At 50.0% G+C, this 25936-nt stretch overlaps 1 protein-coding gene across 6 annotated transcripts in view; it reads right to left on the bottom strand.

The window, feature by feature from the left end:
• Positions 1-25936, bottom strand: part of TOGARAM2 (TOG array regulator of axonemal microtubules 2) — a 75836-nt gene that overhangs the window by 5800 nt on the left and 44100 nt on the right. For 5 of the 6 annotated variants that reach the window (XM_037744640.1, XM_017545657.2, XM_017545659.2 and 2 more), the window contains 9 exons: positions 25001-25151; positions 24157-24262; positions 23002-23237; positions 20085-20243; positions 15200-15317; positions 14688-14782; positions 12788-12980; positions 11667-11883; positions 1540-1626 (listed from right to left, as the gene is read on the bottom strand). In XM_037744640.1, coding sequence (XP_037600568.1) covers positions 1540-1626; positions 11667-11883; positions 12788-12980; positions 14688-14782; positions 15200-15317; positions 20085-20243; positions 23002-23237; positions 24157-24262; positions 25001-25151 — 1362 coding nt within the window. Of the gene's footprint in view, positions 1-1539; positions 1627-3113; positions 3233-11666; positions 11884-12787; positions 12981-14687; positions 14783-15199; positions 15318-20084; positions 20244-23001; positions 23238-24156; positions 24263-25000; positions 25152-25936 lie in introns of those variants that run through there. The other variant, XM_017545660.2, reaches the window with a different exon arrangement.

The raw sequence follows: 25936 nt of genomic DNA, 5'->3' as shown, positions 1-25936 counted from the left end.
AAGGTAATGCCAGAGCCAAGCAGGCATCCCCCAGGTAGGGTAAAAAGAATGGAGGCTTTCCAGGCAGGCAGCCATGTGTGGGCAGAGCAAGAGGTTGAGAAACCAGCCACTGCGTGGACAGTGCATGCAGGCACCCAGGAGACAGAGTGTCGAGGGAAGCAGCACAGCACAGACCTGGGTGCTTGGCTCTGCAGCCAGCCTCCCAGGACATGTGCTGCATTCCTCACCAAGGGACCTTGTGCATGTCACTTTTCTGAGCTCCATTCTCCTTTTCTCCACCAAGTGGAATCTACATCCTCCTGTGAGCTGGTGATGAGGATTCAGTGATCCAGTGCATAGAGCTAGGGGCAGGAGAAGGGGGCACAGCCTAGAGCAGCAGTGACAGCTGTGAGCCACTCCAGGGGGCCTTGACACCATCCTGAAGACAGCCCAGTAGTCTCACAAAGATTGAAGTTGGGCTGGTGCATGATCTGTCTGCGTTTCAGGGGGACCATTAGGAGTTGAGGGAACAGAGTCTCCCTGCCCCCCTCCCTAGATGGGACCTTCCCAAGATAAGGGAGGAGGCCTTGTGCAAGCAAAAATGATCATGAAACCAAGCTAAGTAACCTGCCCAAGCTCAGGGCTGCTGATGGTAGATGGGTCTGTGGACCCCAAAGCCTGTGTCCTTTCTGTGTTGCCACCTCAAGGGCCACAAGAACCAATTTCAGCCCCAGAATGAATTCACTTGGACTTCTCCTGTAGACTCAAAGCAGAAACAGGATTGGAGCAACCTTTCGTCAGCTGAAGCTTGAGCAAGGCTGAGCAGATTCATGCCGAGTCCCCGTCTCCACATAACACAGTCCCAGCACCAGCCAAGGGGTCCTGTGGGGTTAAAGCCCAGCCTGCGCCTGCGTGCCAGGCTGCACACACCAAAGTTGCACATGGCAACATTTTCTAATTCTCTTCATGGTGCTATCAATTGACCAAGCCATATGCACCCACCAGGCAGTGTCTATCTGGAAAGGGAGGCTTCTTCTGATTCACACAAAGGTACTCTCTAGGCTAGAAGCATCCGTGTCTACCAGGAGGAGGAAAGGCACCCAGGTTGAGTGTCCCTTATCTAAAGTGTTTGGTACCAGCAATATTTCAGGTATGTATCTGATTTGGGAATATTTCCATGATACTCATCAGTTCTGCATCCCTAATCCCAAAATCTGAAATCAGAAATGCCCCAATGTGTATTTTCTTTGAATGTCATGTCGGCGCTCAAAAAGTTTCAGATTTTAGAGCATTTCCAATTTTCCAGTTAGGGAGATTCAACCTGTAACAGTTTCTTAAAACCTCTTTTGCTTTTGTACAAACATACCTCATTTTGATCAAAAACAAAGACTGTCTTCTGGCAATGTGGAGATTGTCACACACACAGGAAACCAGATTATCAAAATTTTAAATGATTGATGGGGTTTATTTCAGGTCTAAGATAACAGGGTGAATGATTCAACCACAGGCCAGGAGAGAATCTACCAGGAGGCTGGGTGGGGCAGGGCTGGGGTTGCTCACCTGCCAGGCGATCCGTGACATCCAGCACTGCACGGCCACTCAGGAAACGCACCCGCCCAGCAAATGCTGGAAGAAGGCAAAGGTCGTCTGAAAGAGAAGGGGGATGTCAGTGGCCATGCCGTTGGGGGCTGAGTGATGACAGCATGAAGAGTTTGCAGGGCCACATACCCACAATGCCTGCATGGGGGTGAGGCCTTCAGGGGAGCTGAATTAATTTTTCCAGGTCACAAAGGGGCCACTTAAAGTGAATGTATGTAGCGTGTTTGGGAAAGAATGAGTGGCCTCAAATAGTTAAACTGGCTCCCAAACAGGCTTCATTTATTCCCACAGATCTGGTTCGTATTGTCTGTGCTTCTCAAAATTGCCATAGTTTTGGGGCAAAACAGAGTAGATATATGGACAGGTACATAGATAGATAGATAGATAGATAGATAGATAGATAGATAGATAGACGGATGGATACATGGATGGATGGATGAATGGATGAATAGATGATGGAGATAAGATGATGGAAGATAGATAGATAGAAAATAGAGATGAATGGACGGATATACAGATATTCTTTTAGGGGAAACTGAGTTACACAAAGGTCAGTAAAGGGTTAGGATCAGAATTTAGAAATTATAGCTCTTCTCAAAGCCTGAATTTGTGCTCTAACTACCAAGATGTACCCACAGCCAGTGGTGGTTTATTTCCACACTGAACACATACTGATATCAACTATGTAAAAGGCATGGGGCTAGGAGCCAAGTAAAACCCAGTCCTCCCGTCCCCCTCAAGAGGCTCCTCTGACGAGCAGACAGAGGCTCAGACATGAACCGTGACACAGGATGGAAAGCCCTGTGCTCTTGTAACCAAGAGCCTGCAGGTCTGAAGCCAGGGTGACCTCTGGTCCTGGTGGGCCTGGGCTCTCCCCACTTCAGCACTGTCAGTCCCAAGTCCTAGGAACCCAGGATGCCTGGTCATTGTTGGAAATAGATGCTCGGTGCTGCAAAGAAAAATCAGCACTGAGACAACGGATCTTTCAGCAACACAATTTTTTGCTTCCTGGACTGCAGGAAGGGTACTCTCGCTAACCATTGCACCACAAGAGTACAATGAACAAAGGAAAACACATTTATCCCTTATGCACTTGGGGTTGTCCGTACTGCTGTGGCAGATCTCCGCTGGCTGGAGTCAGACCTCACAATCTAAACCAAAACCCAATTGGCTAATAACTTAAAACTTTTCTAAACAGATAAAAGCAATGGAGAGCTGGGACATGCCTATGAGCTCATCCAGCACAGATATCTTGGTTCAAGTATAAGGACATAAAATGTACTACATGCCTGTAAGCATGGCATGTCTAACAGCTACATAGGATAGGGCTTAACAAAGTTATTAGCACACTTATAACTTATTCTTTAACAAGAAAGGAAACTGTAAAAAGGAACTTTTCTACTTCCCAGTCATTCTATGCAGAGCAGAAGCATGGCTCCGTGTGGGAGCCGCCAGACTAAGCAGCCCTGGCAGGGTCAGAGGAGGGAGTTTGTGGGTTGAGGAGCATGTATTATCATCAGTGGTTTATGTATGACCTCACTGCCTGGGCCTGATTTTCTTCATGCTTGTAAACTCCAGGTGGTCTGAATCCCAGATGCAGCATGAATGTACTTGCAAAGACGGCTAAATTTATCGTCTCTATGCCCCAATACGCCTTTCAGGAGGTTTGGAGAAAGAGGGATTTTAAAACCTTTTTAAAAAATTGTCCCAGTGTCCCCACCCCCACCCCCAATCCCAGCTCCACCAACTATCCAGCCACACCCAGCTGGATAGGCACAGCTTCCCGGCTGCCCAGCCACGCCCACAGGTAAAGCTCCGGGGACTGAGCACCTCTCCATTTGTATCTTGAAAGAACTGAAATAGTATGAGTGTTCATTACCGAGATGAGCCTCTAATGGTGAAATCACAAGCAAATGGGGTGGGGAGTTTCCAGGATAAAGAGGCTCTGTCTCCTTCATGTTCGAGGTTGACTGCAGTGGGACCCCGTATCTACTGAATTTAGAAGCTGCTCATTTCTCCCCATTCTAGCTGACACCTCCTGGTTTCTCCAGCTATTAAATTCGAAGAGCTGCATGTCTCACAAAGACACAAGGTAAGAAAAGTGGCCCTGCCCTAGAAAGGTGGCTAAGCTGAGAACTACACATCATCATCAGAACCTTCTCCCTGTGGACTGCAGAGGAACTGCCAAGCTCCCAGCATTTTGCAACCACACTAGTCACAGCTTAATTCAGCAGGAGGTGGGGCAAGTAACACAATGCACTTTTCAGAGATGTGGCTCTGGGGCTTTCCTGCACCTGTCAGGGAGGGGAGGGCAGGTGGCCTGTGTGATGTTACCACAGCAGCCCCAACTTTCGTGTCCTGGGTCCCAGGAGCTGACATCTCAAGGGCAGACTTCTCTTTGCAGGGGACAGAGTTTTTAGAACTCTGCACAAGGAAATCTGTCCAGTCTGACCTTTCCCAAGTTCCTTCAAGACCTCAGCACACAGCCCCTGTAGAGGTGAACTCAAAGCTTTGCTTTTCTCATCAGGCACAAGTTTAGCTCAGAGTTCATCCCTGCTCCCCTTGCTCTCCTCCTGAGGGACACAGAGGAGAAAATGTACCCCGGTACATCTCTGCTGTTTGCAAACGCTCCATCCACAAAGCAAGAGGCTTTAAAATAATTTGTCCTGGGAGATAAATGAGACGCCAGCTTCTAGAATATTGCAATTAGTAAGACAAGGTCTCAGGGTTCATTGGTAAAGCTGTTAATTGCATAAGAATAGGTTTTTATATGAATGGCACCTCTTTCATTGCTTCCAGGTGTTTCTATCTGTCACACCCCCATCAATTACCTGGACTCAGATTTGAAGAAAAGGACTTCTTCCTCCTTGGTCATCTCCCACAATACTCAATCTAGAACATTCTCTAAGGAACATGGCTGTGCTTTGGTCAAGGATAGGCCAAGATAAACATCCAGAGTGACTCAGCAAGTTTAGAGCGCAGGCATATAACTCCACTTGTTATCACAGCCATGTAACCATAACATGGGAAGGCCATGCCTTGGCCCTAAGCCACTATTGTCTGTAAAAGGTATAATTGCCCTGCTGACACTGTACAGGCTTGTGTGTGCCCAGAGAGTGAAGCTACTGCCCCCTGTAAGAAAGAATGACCGTCTGGCAGATAGACATAGAGCCAGGAAATGGCTATGCCCAGAGGAAAAGAGTTAAGCTGCTGACCCTGAAGACAAGGGAGAACCGGCGCAGCTGCGTGTGGGAGCCGCCGGACTAAGCAGCTGAGGCCGAGGAGATGGTGTGAGAGCACGCTGCTGATGAGAGCTGCTGCTGAATAAAATCATCTTTCACCTGCCTATGGCGCCCAAGTGTTCCTTCTGCGCATCCACCCACTCCCTTCCTACCTCAGCACGAACTCGAACCTGACCCTGGGTGTGACAATTGGCTTATCGTGAACCTGACATCTAGACACAGTTGGGGGTCCCCACTTCTGGCCCCAAACATCCTCCCTCCCCAGAGCCAGAAAGAAGTGAACTTGGGGAACACTTAAAAATACATATCCGCCGGGCGCGGTGGCTCACGCCTGTAATCCCAACACTTCGGGAGGCCGAGGCGGGTGGATCACGAGGTCAAGAGATCGAGACCATCCTGGTCAACATGGTGAAACCCCGTCTCTACTAAAACTACAAAAAATTAGCTGGGCATGGTGGTGCGTGCCTGTAATCCCAGCTACTCAGGAGGCTGAAGCAGGAGAATTGCCTGAACCCAGGAGGCAGAGGTTGCGGTGAGCCGAGATCGCACCATTGCACTCCAGCCTGGGTAACAAGAGTGAAACTGTCTCAAAAAAAAAAAAAAGAAAAAAAGAAAAATACATATCCAGGCCAGGCATGGTGGCACACGTCTATAATCCCAGCATCTTGGGAGGCTGAGGCAGGGGGATCACCTGAGGTCAGGAGTTTGCAACCACCCTGACTAACATGGTGAAACCCCACCTCTATGAAATACAAAAAAAAAAAAAAAAATAGCCAGGTGTGTTGGTGCATGCCTGTAATCCAAGCCATATGGGAGGCTGAGACAGGAGAATTGCTTGTACTTGGAGGGGCAGAGGTTGCAGTGAGCCAAGATCATGCCATTGCACTCCAGCTTGGGCAACAAGAGCAAAACTCTGTCTCAAAAAAACAAAATGCATATCCAGGAGAGACCTGTGCCAGACAGTGCTCCCATGGTGCACAGCACATGGCAGGTGTTGAATAAATGCTTGTAGCATGCAGGGCAATGTCAAGACAGAACACAGTGTGCCTGAGCTGGTCTATGAGCCCCAGAGCACTATGCCCAGGCAGGTGGCCTGTCTTTCCTCTGGCCACTTTTAGAGTGAAGGCTCACCTTTCTGGTTACCTCCAGGTTCACTAAGACACACTGAAGCATAGCAGTTATAAGAGCTCTGAATAAAGACTGCCTGGGTTTGAATCCCGGCTCTTTCATGTTTTACTGTGGAACACTGGACAAGCCACTTAGCTGCTCTCTGCCTCAGTTTACCCATCTATAAAATGGGGATGATACTAATAACTTTCTCATAAAGTTGCTGTAAGAGTTCAATGAACAAACAATGCTGAGGATAGTGCCTAGAGCATATAATTACTATGCAAGTATCAGCTACTATTGCTACTATTATTACCTTAAAACTCTCTGAGAGCCCAGCAACCAACATGGTAGAGAGACCAATGAAGAGGCTAAAATCTACTTTTTAAAAGCTGAAAATCTACACTCCACTAGTCTAGCCTGGGGCTTTCCTCGGCTGCTTTTCTGCATCACAAGGAAGCAAAGACTGACCTTGCAATGGAGAGAAAACCACCACCAACCTCAGCCCAGAGACGCTGTCCTTCCTAGGCTCAGACTCCCCTCTCTACAATGGGGTGGAGGTCTAAGGGGCCTTACACCTGTCCCATTCAGCCAAGCCCTGAGGCCACCAGGTCACATCATCCTCCAGCTACTGGGAAGCCAGATAAGAGCTTTTACGAAAGTGTAGAAAACACAGAAAACAAGGACAGTGGCAGCAAGGAAATAAGCCAGACTGGGTCAGACTGGAGTCCCTCAAATAACCACAAGAGTTGGTAAGTTATGACATACCACACTCATCATGGCTGCCAACACTAAGTATGTTCATCTAAAGAAAAAACTGAGACTGGGCCAGATGCGGTGGCTCACACCTGTAATCCCAGCACTTTGGGAGACCGAGGCAGGTGGATCACCTGAGGTCAGGAGTTTGAGACCAGCCTGGCCAACATGGTGAAACCCCGTCTCTACTAAAAATACAAAAAAGTAGCTGGGCATGGTGGTGCATGCCTGTAATTCCACCTTCTGGGGAGGCTGAGATAGGAGAATTGCTTGAACCCGGGAGGCAGAGGTTGCAGTGAACCGAGATTGCACCACTGCACTCCAGCCTGGGCAACAAAAGTGAAACTCCATCTCAAAAAAAAAAATAAATAAGAAAAAACTGAGACTGATTCACTTACACAGAAACATGCAAGCTACGGTGCAGCCACATGATGGAGCTGTTAAAAGTGACTCAAGGCCAGGCACAGTGGCTCACGCTTGTAATCCCAGCACTTTGGGAAGCTGAGATGGGCATATCACCTGAGGTCAGGAGTTCGAGACCAGCCTGGCCAACACGGTGAACCCATCTCTACTAAAAGACAAAAATTAGCCAGGTGTGGTGGCACACACCTGCAATCCCAGCTACTTGGGAGGCTGAGGCAGAAGGATCGCTTGAACCTAGGAGGTGGAGGTTCCAATGAGCCCCGACTGCACCACTGCACTCCAGCCTGGGTGACAGAGCCAGACTCTAATTCAAGGAAAAAAAAGTGACTCAAGAGTATAATCTTCTGCAAATGCGTATGCTGATTTTTTAAAAGCAGAATGCAAATTCAAATGTATAACATCACAATTGTTGCACTGAGCCCCTATTATCCCCTATTAACAGGAAGGGTATCTGGCTCAAGAGACCCAGAGCCAACAAACGAGACATGGGGTTTTATTAGGGCCTTACCTACAGGGGAGAGACTCCAGTGACTGCAGGCTGAATGGGAGAACCTCACGGCCCAGTGTGGGAGGGCTGGGCAGGAAAATCACAATCATCTGCAAACAGCATGCAATTTATACAGCATATTCACCTGGCAACCTTCATTTACCCCCCAAAACTCGGGGCCTCAACCCCCTGTGTGGCTCATGTTCCAAGGGACAGGTCGGGGGCTCAGATGTGCCTCAAAAACAAGCAACAAATCTCAGAGTTGGCCATTCCCAGGTTCCCTTGCTCGGGACACACGTTCAGGTGTGTCTGCCATTCAAAGTCATTCTAAGGGGATGCTTAAATTATTGCTATCAGGTGTGTTTACCCTATAACACCCATGCACACAAATGTACACAGGAAAAAACTCAAAAAATACCAAATGTTAATAACGGTTTCTTTTAAAAGTTGGGACTATGAGTGAGGGATTTTTTTGCCTTTCAAATGCTTTGTATTTTCATTTTCTCAATAAGAAGTATGATTTCTTTACAGTGGTAGAAGCAAACTTTAGATTTTTTAATTAACTAGAGAGACTGCCTAATGGGGAACTGGGTAGTGTTAAATGAAAGAAGCAAGATCAAAACTGTATTTACATTATGATTTTTAACCAGGGAAATTTGTATATAGAGATACAAAAATAGAAGATGGAGATATTTTTAAGCAGTTGGCATATTGGAGAAGCATCATGGATGCATTTTTTAATTCCATTAACAATATAATGTTCATAGGATTTATATAAGGTAATAAATTTAAAGTCAGAGAGCAAAATAGCAAAAGTAGACCTGAAGCCAACCCATTCCAAGCTTATCTGCTCTCTCCAGTACTGACCAGGGGCTGGACTAAATTACGAGAGTTCCTTTTGGCACTGAGAAGCCTGAATGCTGAGGTCTGACCAGGAGGGGATGAGCTGTCAGCAGCCTGATGTTTTAATTAGTGACGTTTCCTCTGTAACTAACTCAGTAACAGAGCCCAAAGACAGAGCCAACCAGTTCTACTCAGGAACTTCCTTGATCCCGGAATAATTCCCCTGAAATCAGAAGGTCTTACTGCTAAGTAGAAAGAATGCAACTTGAGCCTCAATCCCAGAGAGGCCTCAAGGCTGGCAGTGACAGATGGCAGAGGTCAAGAAGCAAGCTGCAACATGTCTCATTCCTTACTACTTCCCAAGAAAAGGACATGGGCAGAAATCCCCACCTGCTCCATCAATACTCCATTCAACCCCACCCACCTTGGGGAAAACAAGGGCTCAGAAGAGATGATGTTGGCTTCTTTATCACTGAATTTTAAAATTCGTGAGTTTTAGTAGGTCCCTAAGAAGGCCATCCTCCCAACCTGGCTGTGCCATCTGGACTTTATGCCAGAAGACATCTTAGCTTGGCATTATTCTTGCTTGATCCTCTTGATCTCCAGGGTAGCAGGAAATAAACAGTAATCTGCTGAGCTGTTGCTTTGTTACTTTCCACATTTAAATATTTCCCAGCATTGAACAGTTCATCTCCAGCCTGGAGCCCAGAATCCCTTATGCAGCATGAAAAAGGAGGGTTGGAGGAACACTCCTGCCATCAAAGAAACTGGATCATATCCAATTCAAGCCACTTCCAGGAGGGGCCTCTGGTGGTAAGGATCCCCCAAGAAACCACTAGAACCACCAGGCTCAGCTTGGGTGATCTGGGAGGACTTTATACCCCTTCTCTTCCGTCCAACTTGATGCACTCTCTGCCGCTACCACTCAATTCCCTGGGACACCGAAGAAATGTAGCTACTTCCATCTGCAGCCCAGGCTCAGACCATTATAGGCAGATAAGAACCATTCCCAGAGACAGAGTCTACCCTAGGTACTCCCGGGCAATGATGAGTTCTCCTTGTGGATGACCTAACGCCCTCCAGTTCTGACCTACGTGGATGTGGAAACCAGCTTGGCACTTCAAAGTTAGGAACACTTTCAAAACCCGTTTTGCTGGCTGGGCTGAGAGGGTGTGGCTTACAGCAAAGCCACTGGGTCCAGATAGCCCATGCCTCACCTGCTCAAAAATTACTTGGATCTAAAACAGTATATTTGGCTGGGCTCAGTGGCTCACCCCTGTAATCCCAGCAATTTGAGAGGCCGAGGTGGGTGGATCGCCTGAGGTCAGGAGTTCGAGACCAGCCTGGCCAACATGGTGAAACCCCATCTCTACCAAAAATACAAAAGATTAGCCAGGTATGGTGGCGCACGCACCTGTAATCCCAGCTACTCAAGAGGCTGGGACAGAAGAATCAATTGAACCCGTGAGGTGGAGGTTGCAGTGAGCTGAGACTGTGCCATTGCACTCCAGCCTGGGCAACAAGAGTAAAATTTCCATCTCAAAAACAAAAAAACAGTATTTTACCCGTTGGGCTCCACCAGAGCCTTTTGCCAGGGATTTACTGGACTGCATTCATCCCTTTGAGGCCCACAGCACTCCAATCCAGCCTGAGCACTGACCTATGGATTAGAGAGGAAGGCAGCAACGCTTCCCGTTGCACCAAAGCCTCTGGCTGATGAACCAGAGGGTACATTGTCAGCCATACCCAAAGAGGCCCTGTCCTGGAAGGATGGAGTTAGGCATCTTCCTGGTAGCTACAATCCTGCCATCAGTTGAGTTCAGATCACAAAAGCAGGCCATCCCCAGGTTCTCCTTTCCAGGAGGTCCAGTCTAGTAGGGGTACAGCAGGGCCCCGGATAAGAGGGACCTGAGTCTTGTGACAATGTGAGACACTAGATTCTGTTGCCTGAAGCGCCACAGTTCCAGCAAGCTCAAGGAGGCTGGCCTTGATGGCAACAAGTGGAAACTAAAACACCTGGTGGGGAAAGAGTTAAAAATTTCTCTCCCTAGACAAGGATGCTTATCCTCTTCAAATAGCTAAAGCCCATTTTGCTTGGTACAGGTTTTCCCAATAAATCCAAGGCCCATAGTGATTTACCAAGAGCCTTGGTTATTGGCAACAGCAATCTCACTTACCCAGAGCAGCGCTGAGAACAAGCCGTAATTCAGAGCTGGATTTATATTGTTTGTTCTACAGCAACAAACTCAGCAAATCATAAATTCCCTCTGAGATGAAGAGCAGAAATTGACAATATTTATGAACTCAAGAGGCAGAGAGGGACCTGACCAGGCCTTTGATTTGTAACTGAAACTTTTCCTGGAGCCTCCAGCCAAGGGCATGGCGGCTGTCCCAGCCCCAGGGAGCTGGGCTCAGGCCAGGAAGCGGGTTGGAGGGAAGCCAGTATGTCAGTAGGTGTGTCCAGCCCCACTAAAGGATGGTCTTTAGATGCTAAAGGCAAGATGTTGCTCTATGCTCATCGGGACACACAGCAACAAGGCTAACAGGCGGTTTTCAGACTATGACTTCCTCGCACTGAAGCAAGGCTTGTTTGGGAAAACTGGTCCTTCTGCTGGCCTTGACATAAGTCTACTTATGTGCTACTTTCTCCACACACACGAAGCTGGGAATTTGCACTTTGGTCCGTGTACTGAGTACACCAAACATCACCTTATATCGCCCATGACAGGAATAAGAAAATACGAGCAGATGCACCAACATTCCCTGTAACATCCCAGAAGCAAAATGTCATACCAAGAAGCTCTCACCTTCCCTGATGTCTCTTCCATAACTCCCAACTTTTTTCCTTTCTATCCTCTATCCCCTCCCTCCACTTCCCCTCCATGCCCACCACCCCAAGCTTAAGCCTTCCCAGAACTCCTGACTCATCCACTGTGGTGCCTCGTGGCCCAGGGGGGGTCATTTCCCTCATGTGTCTATGAGGAGGCTGGACTGGATCATCTCCACATCACCTCCACTTCCAACCATCCAGAGGTGTGGGGGGACGTGGCATGGGAAGGCCCACCAGCCAAGACCTTTGGAGGCCCTGGGACCCACCTCTGCCCTACACAGCTTCTGGTGAAACATTTGGTGGCCTGCGAACCAACCAAGGTCATATCCACCTTGCAGATTTCCAAGCAGGAAGGCGGGCATGGCAACCACAGCCACACAGGCCCAGGTGGGACACTCACCCAGGCTCTCAACCATTGCATCCAGCACATCCACCGCAGCCGCATAAATCCCTGAGTTCTTGGAGTTGAGGTTGTCTGCAACAGCGATGATGATGGAGAGCAGCACGGGGTGTAAGCTCTCTTTGAGGAGGGGGATCATCTTGGCGAGGGACTCCAGCGCCCACTGGTTCACTTTCTTGTTGGAATCCCGAAGCCTTGGGGTGAAAGCATCAAAGATCTATTGAGGAAACAAACCAAGAGTGCATGGGAATCCAGGCTGGCGGGACTCGCACCGTGCAGGCAGCTTGGAGCCCCCCCCCAGCCCAACTGAGCGCCGTTGGCAGGGACTCCTCCTGCATCCCTGACCTATGCCAGAGCACTCCCAAAAACAAAGAGCTCACCTCCTCAAAAGGGTGGTCACGAGGGGAGGAACTCACAGGTATTGAGCACTCATCGCATGACAAGTGTCCAGGACATCTTATTAGTTGCTCTGCACTCTCCTTTTCACTGACTGATCTTAACAACCCAGGGAACACGTGTTATCGCCCTCACTTTCCCATAAACAACAGCAACAGCTGGGGCTGCAAGACGCTCAACGATTTGCCTGAGATCACATAGCTGGTAAGAAAGTTGGACGGAAACCCAGGTCTGCTGACTCTGAGCCTGTGTCTTTGTTCAGCTTTGTAACTGACTGTCAGCATCGTCACTCCATGAAGAAGCAGGCACCCACCGTAGTGTTCAGCCTGTGAAGGGCTTGTACCTACTCCTAACACACCTGTTCAGCCACCACGGCCCCGTCACCTGTCCAGCCGCATGCTCTGCCCCAAACATTATGTACCTAACTCCCCAGAAGCAACCCAAGGCCTCACCCCAGTGCCCGCCACCTCTGCCTCCTACCCGCCTCGCTGTAAATCTGCTAGAAAGACAAGAGACATCGCTGAGCATTTCTAAGGTGCCAGCAGGAGGTGGTGCCCTCACTCAGCCACTCCCAGGTAGTCGCCTTACAAAGGCCAACTGCACAGCAAGTGCTCCTTATACCCTGAGGGGTCTGACCCAATGTCCGGCCCCATTCAGGGTTGTCCAAATTCAAGTTGCACCCACAGAGAAGAGACAGCTTGGAGGGAGAAGCCGGCAGTGCTGACCTGGACCAGGTGGGCAGCCACGAGCTCCGGCTTGGCCTGGCAGAGCTCCAGGAGCCGCCCCACGCCTTCCATCCGGGACCGGAAGTCCTTGGCCTCCAGCAGCCGCGTCAGCTCCCGAAGCTGCTCCACCATCTCCCGGCCGCCCCGCAGCGAGGAGCGCAGCCCCACCAGCCTCGGGCCATTGGAGCTGAGCCTAGGTAAGGAGCAGAGTGTCTGACCCCCAGGGACGAGCCCCGCAGAATAAACCCACTTCCAGTCCCATGCCACCTTCTACAGGCAGGTGGGGCAGAGACCACCCCCAGCTTCCCCCCACCTACAGCTTGTTGCCCAGGGCCCTAAGGGGTCAGGGGTCAGGGTTCTCTCCTCCCACCATTTTTTTCTCTTTTCAGAAGATATTTAAGCAGTGGGGGAGTCAGAGTGAGGGAGTAGCTAACCATAAAAAAATGACTGTACACATTTTTTGGGGGGGGGACCAAATCTCCCTCTTGTTGCCCAGGCTGGAGTGCAATGGCATGATCCCAGCTCACTTCAACCTCGACATCCCGGGTTCAAGCGATTCTCCTGCCTCAGCCTCCCAAGTAGCTCAGATTACAGGCATGTGCCACCATACGCCCAGCTAATTTTTGTATGTTTAGTAGAGACAGGGTTTCAGCTTGTTGGCCTGGCTGGTATCAAACTTCTGACCTCATGATCCACTCATCTCAGCCTCCAAAAGTGCTGTGATTACAGGCATGAGCCACCACGCCTGGCCAACTGGTGCACATTTAATGTATGAGTGGAGAAAAGACCTTGGAGGTCATCATGGCCAACCTTCTGCCTGGCTCCTGTACCTGAGCCCCGGCTGGCTAGGCTCTGCTCACATCCCCCAGCGACTTGGGAAATTGTAAAAGGCACCATTTTCTTACACTGGGATCATATGCCCATCACAGCCCTGTGGCCTGTTCCAGCCAGCTTGAGAGCAGCTGTGCTGGGCACTGAGAAGTGTGAGATGAGAGCACAGCCTTTGCCTTTAGGAGCACACAGACCAATGGGAGACCGAGACGTCAACTGGGCTGACAGAGGTATAAAGAACAGGGCAGCCTGCCACCCTGAGGATGTGGGAACCGAGTGGTAGAGCTTCCTGGAGAAGGGCACAGGTGAGCTGAATCTTGCAGAACCAACAGGCACGTTCTAGGTGTGGATGGCACCTAGGATAAGCAAAGACACAGCCGGGAGAGAGGACATGGAGGGGCCGTGAACAGGAGCTGCTGCCATGTTTTGCTTATCCCAGGTGCGGCTCTGATCTGGCTGAGACAGGAAGAGTGGGAGAGGGGGCAGGAAGTTACCTTTGACGAAGTGGGCAGGGGGCTTCCCTGGTACCCTGCTAAGGAGTTCAGATGGGATCAGCCCAGGACATTGCAGAAAGGCTTATGTTTGAAGCACAGGAGTGACCATTGGACTCCTGCTCAGTTTCTAACTGCTCCCAGCACCCCCACACACCCTCCCCCCAGCCTCTCAGTCCATGCCTTCTCATCTGCCTTACTTAAGCCTGGGCCTCTGAACTAGTCCCAGGCTGGCCGCTCTGGTGGGTAAAGGATCTGCTGGTCCAAGCAAATGGGAAACACTGAGCTCTCACAGACAGCCTGACCACAGATACTAAAGGAATCCCACCTACTCAGCTGGGACTGCAGGAACCAACTCCTACTGGCTGATGCTCCCAAGCCCAGGATTTGGTCTCCTTGGGATTTGGGTTGGGGAACACATCCTGCAAATTCATCTATTAGCATTGCAGACCCAAATAGGTCTCAGCAGTACCCCAGATCCATGGGTCCACCCCAGAGCCACCCCTGGCCATGGGCAAGCAGGACGCCTCTGTCAGAAGTCTTAGATGTGAAGCCCAGAGAGACAAGAGCAGCCGTACCCCTCCTCGATGGGCAGCCCATTCTCACACACCACCAGACTCCTTGACACCTTGTGGCCTTTGGCGGAGGGAAGTTCATCATGATCTTCTGTTCCCTTGAAAAATATACACAGAGCATGAGACAGAAGGAGTGGTCCTCCAGGGAACTGCCAGACATTCTAGTGTAGACATAACAACGGCAATAATCCCCTTCCACCTAGAAAAGCTTCGGAGGTCACAGTTGAGCCTTCCAGAGCCCTGAACATAGCTGGGGCAGGGATCAAGATCCCCAGTTAACAGATGAAGGTGTGGAGGCCCAGGGAGGCTCAAGGAACAAAGGCAGTGTGGGGGCAGAACCAGGTGTGAGCACAGAGGACAGAAATCACATCTATCCCACCTGTCAGGAGCAGTGGATGAAATTAACGCCTCTGAAATCCACTCCCCACTCCCCTGACCCACTCGAAGGCTGCCAGGCTCAGCACTGACACCCCCACCCCCAAAAGGCCATGAGCCACTCATGCCCCACAACTCACCTGCTGTTTAATGGCTGCCATGACCTTCTGCAAGTCGTGGGATGGGAGGGACTGCTTCAGAAATGCGTCAAACTTAGTGTTCGCCATCAAGATATTCACCATCTTCCGGCCATAAAATCTGCCACAGGAGAGAGAGCAAGATAAAGAAGCAGCCTCCGAAATGCATAATAAAGTTACTTTACAGCTTTACATAATCTTCCTAATTAAAGAGAGTTTTTAATACTTTTTCTAATTATAAAAGCAATCACTACCCAGTTAACAAATGGATTAATAAAAGAATAAACATTGCCCATAATCCCATTACCAAGAGAAAATCACTAGTAAATTCATACATATTTTCCTATAGTCTTTTTTCTGTGCATTTACTTTCTAGTTGATATCAGAATGTATATACAAGTTGTATCCAGCTTTTTCACTTTATCATTCATAATCATCTTCCCAAGTCCCTTAGAACTCTCCATAAACATCCTTTTTAATGGCTACACAATATTCTGTTGAATGGCTATACCTAAATATACTCAACTTTTTTCTAATATGGAACATTTAGAAGTCTGAGAAAGAGTAAAGTAGGACAGTATAGGAGGGCATAGTCAATCTACCCAATGAACAGTGGTAGCAGGTGAGGGAATCAAGGAGGGCTTCATAGAAGAGGTGACCTTTGGGTTGGGACTCAACAGATAAGTAGGAGTTCACAAGTTGGGTGGGATTTGGGATACATCAGAGGAAAAGGGTTATTTAGGACTATAACACAGTCTGACATGTCTGCGGGGGGATATGTTGGAGAATAGTAAGCAGGGGTTGGACACAGGAAACAGGCCAGAGGAAAACACAGGGCCCTGTTTAGGGATACGCGAAGGAGCTGGGCTTCAGCTTGCAGGCAACAGGAAGCTGAAGAATGACTCAATTTGTACATTAGTCAAAATGTCTCTAGCAGCAGTGCGGAGGATGGCTCGGTGGAGACAAGGCTAGGGGCCAGGAGACGTATTAGGAGGCCACCATAAGGGTCCAAGCAAGAGATGCTGCAGGCCTGAAATGAGGCAGTACAGTGAGGATGAGAAAGCACAGTCAGATCCAAGAGCTGCTGAGAAGGTTGAAGCCACAGGATTTGGTAGCTGGCTGGAAGTGAAGCAGGAAGCATCTAAAATCATAAATCATATTTCACTCAAACCTAAGGCTCCATTAATTGTAAAAGGCACCCTTTATTTTCCACTAAGGAAAATCAGAAAAATTAAAACTGACGATTTCCACAGCCTCCAACGACACTGCTCCACGTGTGAAGGCAATCTTTCTACAAGCAACTCAGAAACAGAAGATAGCATTACTTGTCGGTATTTTTCTTCCTCAGTTCAGGTAAAGTTCTTATTGATTGCTTTGCAAAAAATGTGGGACTTGGTCATTCCTTCCACAGTGTTTGCTTCACTGATATCTAATGAATAGTCACTGTTATGTGGCCATGACTTTTCTCCTATACAATAATGATTCATTTCAATTGAAAATAATAGTGTAATATTTCTAAAAAACTTTAAAGAGATTAAACTCAGTAATTCTCCAGAGAGTATCCAAAAATCACTTCTGAAAATAAATTAAGTTTACAAAGTAAGGCTCATAGTGTAGTTTCTACAATGCAAAACTTAATTCAGAAATTAATAGTGACAATGACCAAGTGTGTGAAGGTGTGGATGGTATAATGACATCATAAGCTGGGCACAGTGGTGCACACCTGTTGTCCCAGCTACTTGGGAGACTGACTTGGGAGGATTACATGAGCCCAGGAGTTCAAGGCTGTGTGCAATGATCACACCTGTGAATAGCTACTGTATTCCAACCTGGGCAACATAGCAAGACCCCATCTCTTAAAAACAACAAAAACACCTATGTCATAATCACTGCCTAGCCCAACTGAAACCCAACAGCAACTGTGAAATGCCTCTCCTTGTAAGATGCATGCCAATTTTAAAGATATTAAAATCAAGGGAGGATGTGTGTCTTGAAATCAATGAAGTATGAGAGTCCTCATTTTGCCTCTTGGGTGGCTTGGTAAATAATGGTCACTTTTAATGGTAGAGAGAACACAGTCAGAGAAGCAGACTTGGAGAGGAGGCAATGGGTTCATTTAGGGACGCTCAGCACTGGCAATGGCTGTAGGACATTGGATGGTGGGTCCCATGGAGGCTTTAGAAATAGGGGACTGATGCTCAAAGAAGGGTCTGGACTGGAGGGAAAGATTGGGAAGCCCCCAAATTTGCTGGTGGCTGGAGCCACCAGAAGTGAAAGCTAGAAGAGGAAGAGGAGGCCTAAAGACACCTTGGCAGCCACCTACACTCAGGTGGCAGGCAGGGGCAGAACAGCCACAGAGGGACAAGGAGAATCCCCAGAGTATAGTGCCATGGAAACCAGGAAGGACAGAGTTCCAGGAGGGAAAAGGAAATGTGGTCAACATCATCCAGTGTAAGGGAGAGGTCAGAATGGAGAGGAGCATCAGATCTGGAGAGATTTTAGACCTTGATTTCCATCCCTCCACCAACAATTTAAAACCAACAAACAAACCAAAACCTTTTACTTCTTGTTTTTTCACATTGCATGGCAGAGTTACACGACACTTTACTACATAGTAGATGCTACACAAAGAATGGCTGTTTCTAGACATTTCATCCTGCTCCTCCAGTCCCCTAAAGCTCACTCTTCAAAGCATTTTCCCCAAGTTTAATGGCAATGTGAATTGTGTTTTTTGTTTGTTTGTTTTGGCTTTTGTTGAGACAGGGTCTCACTCTGTTGCCCAGGCTGGAGTGCAATGACCCTATTTCAGCTCACTGTAACCTCTGTCTCCTGGCCTCAAGTGATTTTCTTACCTCAGCCTCTCAAGTAGCTGGGACCATGGGCACAGGCCACCAAGCCCAACTAATATTCTGGTATTTTTTGTAGAGACAGTATTTTGCTATGTCTCTACATAGCTCTATGTTTCAGCCCAGGCTGATCTCAAACTCCTGGGCTTAAGAGATCCACCTGCCTTGGCCTCCCAAAGTGCTGGGATTACAGGTGTGAGTCACTGCACCTGGCCAGGTAATGTTTTGTTTTAATTTTTTATATCCATAGGATATTAAGGAACAGGTGGTGGTTGGTTACATAAGTAATTTCTTTAGTGGTGATTTGTGAGATTTTGGTGCACCCATCACCCGAGCAGTATACACTGCACCCTATTTGCAGTCTTTCATCCCTCACCCCCTTCCCACTGGTTTCCCCTGAGTCCCCAAAGTCAATTATGTCATTCTTAGGCCTTTGCAACCTCATAGCTTAACTCCTCCCACTTATGAGTGACAACGTATGATGTTTGGTTTTCCATTCCTGAGTTATTTCACTTAGAGTTAATAGTCTCCAATCTTGTCCAGGTTGCTGCAAATGCCATTAATTCATTCCTTTTTATGGCCGAGTAGTATTCCATTATATATATATATATATATATATACACACACACACACACACACACACACACATTATATTCCATTATGTGTATGTATTCATTGTGTGTGTGTGTGTGTGTGTGTGTGTACCACAGATTCTTTATCCACTCATTGATTGATGGGCATTTGGGGTGGTTCCACATTTTTGCAAGTGTGAATTGTGCTGCTATAAACACGCGTGTGCAAGTATCTTTTTCGTATGACTTCTTTTCCTCTGGAGAGATAACCAGTAGCGGGCTTTCAGGATCCAGTGGTAGTTCTACTTTTAGTTCTTTAAGGAATCTCCACACTGCTTTCCTTCGTGGCTGTACTAGTTTACATTCCCACTGACAGTGTAGAAGTGTTCCCTGTTCACCACATCCATGCCAACATCTATTATTTCTTGATTTTTTGATTATGGCTATTCTTGCAGGAGTAAGCAAAACCTTCTACCTCTCCACTGACATTCCTCATTTCGGCAAAGGGCACTATTATCCGCCATTGTTCAGGGTAACACTTTAAGAGCATCTTCAATTCATCTTTGAAACCCTTACCACCTGCATTCTGTTGGCTCTGCCTTCAAAATACACCCAAAGCCGTCCCCCCACTCTCCAGTCCGAGCCTCCGGCCCCTCTCACCTGGGCTGTGGGGCAGCCATCATCTGCTGTTCCTCCTGCATCCCTGCCTTTCTCTCTCACTACCAGTCCTGCAGCAGCCAGAGAGGTTTGCTTTTTTTTTTTTTTTAATCATAAAGGCTAGCAAGCATGTAAAGAAACACTCAAACTCATTATGAATAAGCAGAGGGGAAAGGCACTCTAAAACAATGATGAGCTATCATTTTCACCCATTAGATAGATAAAAAATAGAAATCCAGACATTGCCGCACGGAGAGGCAGGGCAGGAAGGAGGCCAACGCGGACCTCAGGCAGGGCAGGGCTGCTGGAGCGCACACGTGCGCCTGACCCGCAGTCCTGCCCCTGGGCACGTCAGAGGCGGTGCCATGCAACACTGTTTGCAGCAGGGAAGAACAGGAGGAATGGCAGGCACTACATCCCCAGGAAGTAAACTCCAAGACAACAGGGGCTTCATTTTTCTTTTTCACTGCTGTATCCATAATAACAGAAAGAGTGATCATTAAACATCTCCAGAAAAAAAGGCCTGAATGGTCTCACAGCGAACAGTGCTGGGGTGAGGTAGAAACAAGAGCAACACTTTCTGGGTAGAGGGGAAATGGAAGGTGAGAAAGTGAGGACAGGAAGTATGGACCCCTCCCTGAATGGGCTTGGCCTGACGGAAGGGATGGAACAAGAGCTGAAGGGAAAAGACACAGCTTCCATCCACCTGCCTGTCCCTCTGCAGGGTCCCAGGGAAGCTGAGCTTCGTGCTCCAGGCCCCTCAGGGCCGGCTGGTTCCCCTCCCTGCCCCCAGGCCCGTGGCCCTAACCCTACCTGGTGTCCTGGTTGGAGTCCTGGGCTAGCCTCACCAGGTTGTGCACCAGCATATCTGTGCTGTCTCTGGTGCCCGAGAGAAGCTTCTCAGCGCCGATCTGCTCCAGCACCGCCCAGAGGTGCTCAGCTGTGCATTTCCGGACCAGGGGGTTCCGGTGGCTGAAAGGAAATCATGGCCAGGGGTCAGTCTCAGGATGGTGGCGTGGGAGTCCCCAGACTGCAGACATGGGTCTGCCAGTGCAGACCCATGCTTCATGCCAGCCAGGGGCTCTCAAAATACCTGTCCCATACGAGCTGAGGGAAATCTCTGGGGAAAGAGCACTCATTTTCTACTAATAGGGTGATGGCGACAATGGGAGAGGGAAGGAAAGCCACATGAAGCCACACGACATTCTCCAATACTCCGTATGCCACCATTCTTGGATGCTTCCTGAGCACAGATCCTTCCTTCTGTCTAAATACGCTTCTCCGTCTTCCTTCCACCTAGAAAAGCCCTATCTAACCAATGCCTCCTCTTCCTTCCCCAGTCCCACAGGCAGAATTAGATGTCCCAGCCACGAGTAGTGCTGTCTTTGTCCCCCAGGGAAGCACAGCTGCACCCTTAGGGCTCCCACCAGGCTGCCAGCTCCCTGTAGCCACGGACCAGTTTATCTGTCTCCCTTAACTAGGAAGTAAGCTCCAAAACAGGGGCTTCATTTTTCTTTTTCACTGCTGAATCCATAATAACAAAAAGAGTGATCATTAAATACCTCCAGAAAAAAAAGGCCTGAATGGTCTTACAGAGAGCGGTGCTGGGGTGAGGCAGAAACAAGAGCAACACTCAGTGGGTAGCGGGGAAATGGAAGGTGAGAAGGTGGAGGCCGGGCGTATGGACCCTCAGCGGACTTGGCTTGATGGAAGGGGTGGGACAAGAGCTGAAAGAAAAGGACACAGCTTTCACCCACCTGCCTGTCCTTCTGCAAGGTCCCAGGGAAGCTAGGCTGCGCTCTCCAGGACCCTCAGGGCTGGCTGGTTGCTTTCTCTGCCCCCAGGCCCCTGGCCCTGCCCTACTGGTGTCCTGGTTGGAGTCCTGGTTTCCCCCTCTGTTGCAACCCCACTGTCCCGCCGGTGCCTGGCACATCCCTGGCCCTTAGCAGAAACTTACTGCACATTTGCTGAACTGAACTGAGACAGGAGGGAGAAGAGGGGTTACTGGGTGAGATGATGGGCACAACAAGTGGAACCCGAGCTCCATCAGAGAAACCTGTCAGAATGGCACCTCTTTATTTTATTTTATTTATTTATTTTTGAGACGGAGTCTTACTCTGTCACCAGGCTGAAGTGCAGTGGCATGATCTTGGCTCTCTGCAACTTCTACCTCCCAGGTTCAAGTGATTCTCCTGCCTCAGCCACTGGAGTAGCTGAGACTACAGGTGCCTGCCACCACGCCTGGCTAATTTTTGTATTTTTAGTAGAGACAGGGTTTCGCCATGTTGGCCAGGATGTCTTCGATCTCTTGACCTTGTGATCTGCCCACCTCGGCCTCCCAAAGTGCTGGGATTACAGGCGTGTGACACCACGCCTGGTCCCCTCTGTCAAAGGGCCTCTGTGTCCCCACTCCATCAAGCAGCACTGACCCTTTTGTCCCCTAGAGTCCTACCCCAGTGAAGAAACACAGTGGGGACATTGGAGCTCTCCCTACTCAGCATGGTCTCTGGACCAGCAGCACTGGCATCTGAACCAGAATCTGCATTTCAGCAAGATCGCAGGGGACGCAGATGCACCAGCCATGACCCCTGGTTCTCGTTGACAGTGACCCGTTGCCTGTCCCTCCATGCCAGCACCTGTTATCCATTATCTCACCTCCACCCCATTAGCTACTATTATCATCATCATTTTGCAGGTGAGGAAGCTGAGCCAAAGGGAGGCACCCAGAGAAAAATACAATTAATTTCTCCCAAGTGAATTATAGACACAGCAGGCACTCAGTGAATGTCAGGCACAGGCAGGCACCGTACTAAGTGTGCTTTCATGAGTCAATTCAACTACTTATCATAACAACTTCATAAGGTGGACGTCATTATTATTCCCATTTTACAGATGAGTCAGCTGAGACGCTGAGAAGTGAAGTGACAAGCAGGATGTGAACCCAGGCGAAGTGGCTGGGCAGGATCTCACCCAGCAGGATCTCAATATGCTATGGTGCAATTACTAAAGGTCTCCCAGCTGGTCTGACAGGCCCCCGGACTACTGAGAAACCTCATGCATAGTGTAATGGTCTACTTCTGGGGTGGAGAGGCGTTTTGCTCTGTGGGAGAAGGTGCTTGGGAAATGCTTTTGGTTTTGCTTTTAGTGTGGGTTTTTAATGACAGGGAAAACAAATCAGCAGAAAGGCTCCAACAGGAGCCCAACACCTTCCCCTCCACAGGAGCAGGCCCCGCGGGGCAAGCTGAAGTATTCGATTCTGTACCTTTCTCTTCTCACTGGCCCACATTTCATCAGTAAGCAACACGGCTCCTGGGGATGGAGGAGATCCAGGGCCCACGCTCAGGCTGTCTCTGCAGCCCTGTCTCCTGGGGTGCTTCCACAGCCACAGCATGCAACAGCACCCTCCTCTTCCAGCCAGAGCTCCCTGCATTACCCCAGCCTGGCCGATGAAAGGTGGGAGAGAAGCCCGGTGCTTGGCACAGGGAAGCAGGAGTCTTCCTCCTCCCCCAGCTAAATGGGAGGCACCTGCTGTGAAGTCTGAGGCGGGCCCCTTCTTCAGTCTGAACCTCTGACCTTGGCCTCTAGCATCCCAACAGACCCCTTGCAGCCTCACTTGCCTGCCTCCCTCCCTGCCTGCACCCTTCCCTCCTCCTGTCACATCCCAGGGCCTCTCCCCTCGACTTACCCTCCCTGACCTCCCCCACCCCTCAGACAACAGGCAGCCACGTACTAGACGCCCGCCGAGGTGAGGGCCACCAGGGAGCGGGCAGGGGTCACGTTCTCCACCATGGCCCCCAGGGACCGGCCGGCTGCTCTCTGGATGAACTCGCTGGTGTTCCCCATCTTCTGCAGCAAGCAGCGGGCGATCTCCTTGGCCTCCTGGTCCATATTCTTCTTCAAGGCCTGAAAGAGGTCTCCCAAGGTGCTGATGGCCAGGCGAGACACCTTGGATCGCAAGTTGGTGACCTTGGAGAGAGGAGAGCGGCCCTCCAGGGTGCTGGACCCTGCCAAGGGTTCTGGGACGCACAGAGAATGGGCTCTGCTCCACCCTCTTCCTCCTCCCCGACCCTTCCCCTGACCTAAGCCTTGCCATGCTGGAAACGAAAACCCTGCAGCTGCTCTGAGCAAAACTGTCCCATTTTGTTATCATCTGTTATTAATCTATATTATCATGGCCATCGGAAATGTGAACGCTGTCTTTAAAGCGCTGATTTGATCTTTGCCGCTCCGTGAGAGTAGGTGCCATGAGAAGCACAGTAGTGCTGACGTGGCTCTAATTAACCTGGGAGAAAGTAACTATTTTTTCTGGATGCCTCACTTTGCAAAGAAAACAGAGACCCCAGGCCACATTCAGGAAGGCGGATGCTCCCGACACCGCCCAGGCCCCTGAGTGTCAACAAAACAGCATCCTTGGTATTCATCCCCACCCACCCCCACTGGGGCAGTCCACTCCCAAGAGTGGGACACAGCCTCCACATGAGACCAAATACAGCTTCCTGCCTCTCTGGACCCAGCCTGGACCAAGACCCAGAGCCATGAGCAAAAGGCCTTGGGAAGCACCACAACTGCCCTGGATCTGGGGATCTGACCCAGAGCACTCCAGCCCTCATTAGGCATTTGAGTACAGAGGACCATGCAGGCCGACACATGGGCATGTGGGATTCTCATTGTTTCCATTCCCAAAGATTACAAATAAGGAAACCCTAAGCCTTAGTTTTCCAATCTGAGAAATGGGTGGCTACCTCCTACCTCGGTGGCTGAAGGCTGAGAAATAAACAAGGATGCCCATGTTCCTGGAGCCACGGCCCCTCTACAGCTGCTAGGGGACTGCATCGAGCAGCCACCGCAGGGCCAGATGCACAGCACACAGGCTGGGGGGCCTCACCTCCCCAGTCACCGCCAAGCACACGTCGTGCAGCCTCCCAGTGAGGACCTCCGAGTGACAGGCTGCCAGGCGCTGGATGCTCACCAGGCCCTTCTCCTTCATCTGCCTGAGAAGAAAGGCCAGGCCCTGTTGCAGGTGGGTGGGGAGGGAGGAGCCCCACCCCTCTGCAATCAAGGGGCCCCACATCACGCACCATCATGGCCCACCCTCACAGTGCATAGTAGGGTGCCATTCTGTGGCCTCAGACCAGGATTTCCTGGGGTAACATCCTGGCCTGAAATCCTAACCCCTCAGTAAAAGCCAGTTTTATGTGGCCTCTGGCCAACGCTCAGCTCTGACAGTACTGCACGGAAGCCCACCCCAGGACCTGTCTGCGTCCTTGACACAGAGCCAACACCTTCAATAGACGGCACTTGAACAGCGAGGACTGAAGGCAAGGAGGGCGTCTCACAAATGTTCTGGAGCCCGAGGCATCGCTTTGCTCATGACCATGGTCCTGCATCCCCACAGTGGGAGGAGCACTCGGAGCAGATTCAATTTCAATCAGAAAAATAAAGGGCTGTGGCCTTTCTTGGGCTCATGGTGTGGAATCAAATGCATCCTTGCCATGCCTGGCTTTGGCACGTCACGGAGCCATGCATACGTGCATGGAGGGTCTCAGGGCACACACATAAAGCCAGGAGCACCACACACTCAAGCACACACGCATGTGCACACACACGCAGTCCTCCCTCCATGGTGCTGGAACCCCAGAGTGGGAGAGGAGGAAAGTTGAGGGGCAGAAGCTAGTGCAACAGCCCCGCGTCTGGCCAGACCACAGCACGTGGGGCAGGCGTCTCCTCACCAGTCACTGCTGTTAAGACACTGGAGTGCGTCCATCAGCCCCAGCTCCGGGTTTGAGAAAGGCCTCAGCTCCTTAAATCCTCTAAGATCCACCTCCTCCTCCTCTTCCCATTCAGGAGACCCCCATGTGAGCACCGCAGGTAATGAGTTAGCTGCATTCACAAGAAAGAAACAGCAGGCTTCATGCAGCAGGACAGGTAAGAGCCCTGAGTGGCCGCTTCTGCCACTGCTCACATAGGAGGCCGTGCCTCCACCCTGAGCCCACCTAACAGGGAGGATGTACAGGGGGAGCTGGCTGGTGAGGCTGAGAAGCTAGAGCCTGGGCTTCCCTGCCCGGGAGCCATAAGGACCTCCCAGCTCTACCTTTGGTTGACTTTTTCCCTCCCTGCCCTTGCCAATGAGATTCTTATAAACAGATTGTGATAAGCCAAGTGATGTCATGGGACAAAGCCCCCCAGTCGGGGGGATACCTCCAAACCTGCTTCCTCTCTGGTGAGGTGGGGCCCCCTGAGCCATCAGTGAATGACCTCCCTACTCATTTCAGTGGCGGTCTGACCTCATTCCCAAGCAGAGGCCCATGTGAGCAGTGCCTCCTCCTTCCCTGCTGCTATCCAGCCTTTTGTGGGGTTGCCCACGAGCAGGGAAGTGGTCCAAAAGCAGATGGCTGGAGGAAGGCAATGTAGCTAACTGGCACTGACACGGCCCAGACGCAGCCGTGCACGCAGGGACCCACAACAGGCAGGCTGTCGTGTTCTCTAGGCTCTCCTTCCCTGGGGACAGATGCTAGAATCATAACCTTCTAGGACAGGAAGGCATCTTACAGGGCCTCTCTCTAACCAAATGCCTTGATCACACAGTTGAGGTCTCAGAGGCTCAGAGAGGGTGGGGGACCCTCCACAGCCCCTCAGCTCCTCCGTCAGCACGGCCAGGACAACAT

Source organism: Cebus imitator, unplaced genomic scaffold, assembly GCF_001604975.1.
Source record: "Cebus imitator isolate Cc_AM_T3 unplaced genomic scaffold, Cebus_imitator-1.0 Scaffold180, whole genome shotgun sequence".
In the NCBI taxonomy this organism is placed as follows: Eukaryota; Metazoa; Chordata; class Mammalia; order Primates; family Cebidae; genus Cebus; species Cebus imitator.
Note: the sequence above shows the minus strand (reverse complement) of the source record. Positions and strands in the feature narration are given on the sequence as shown.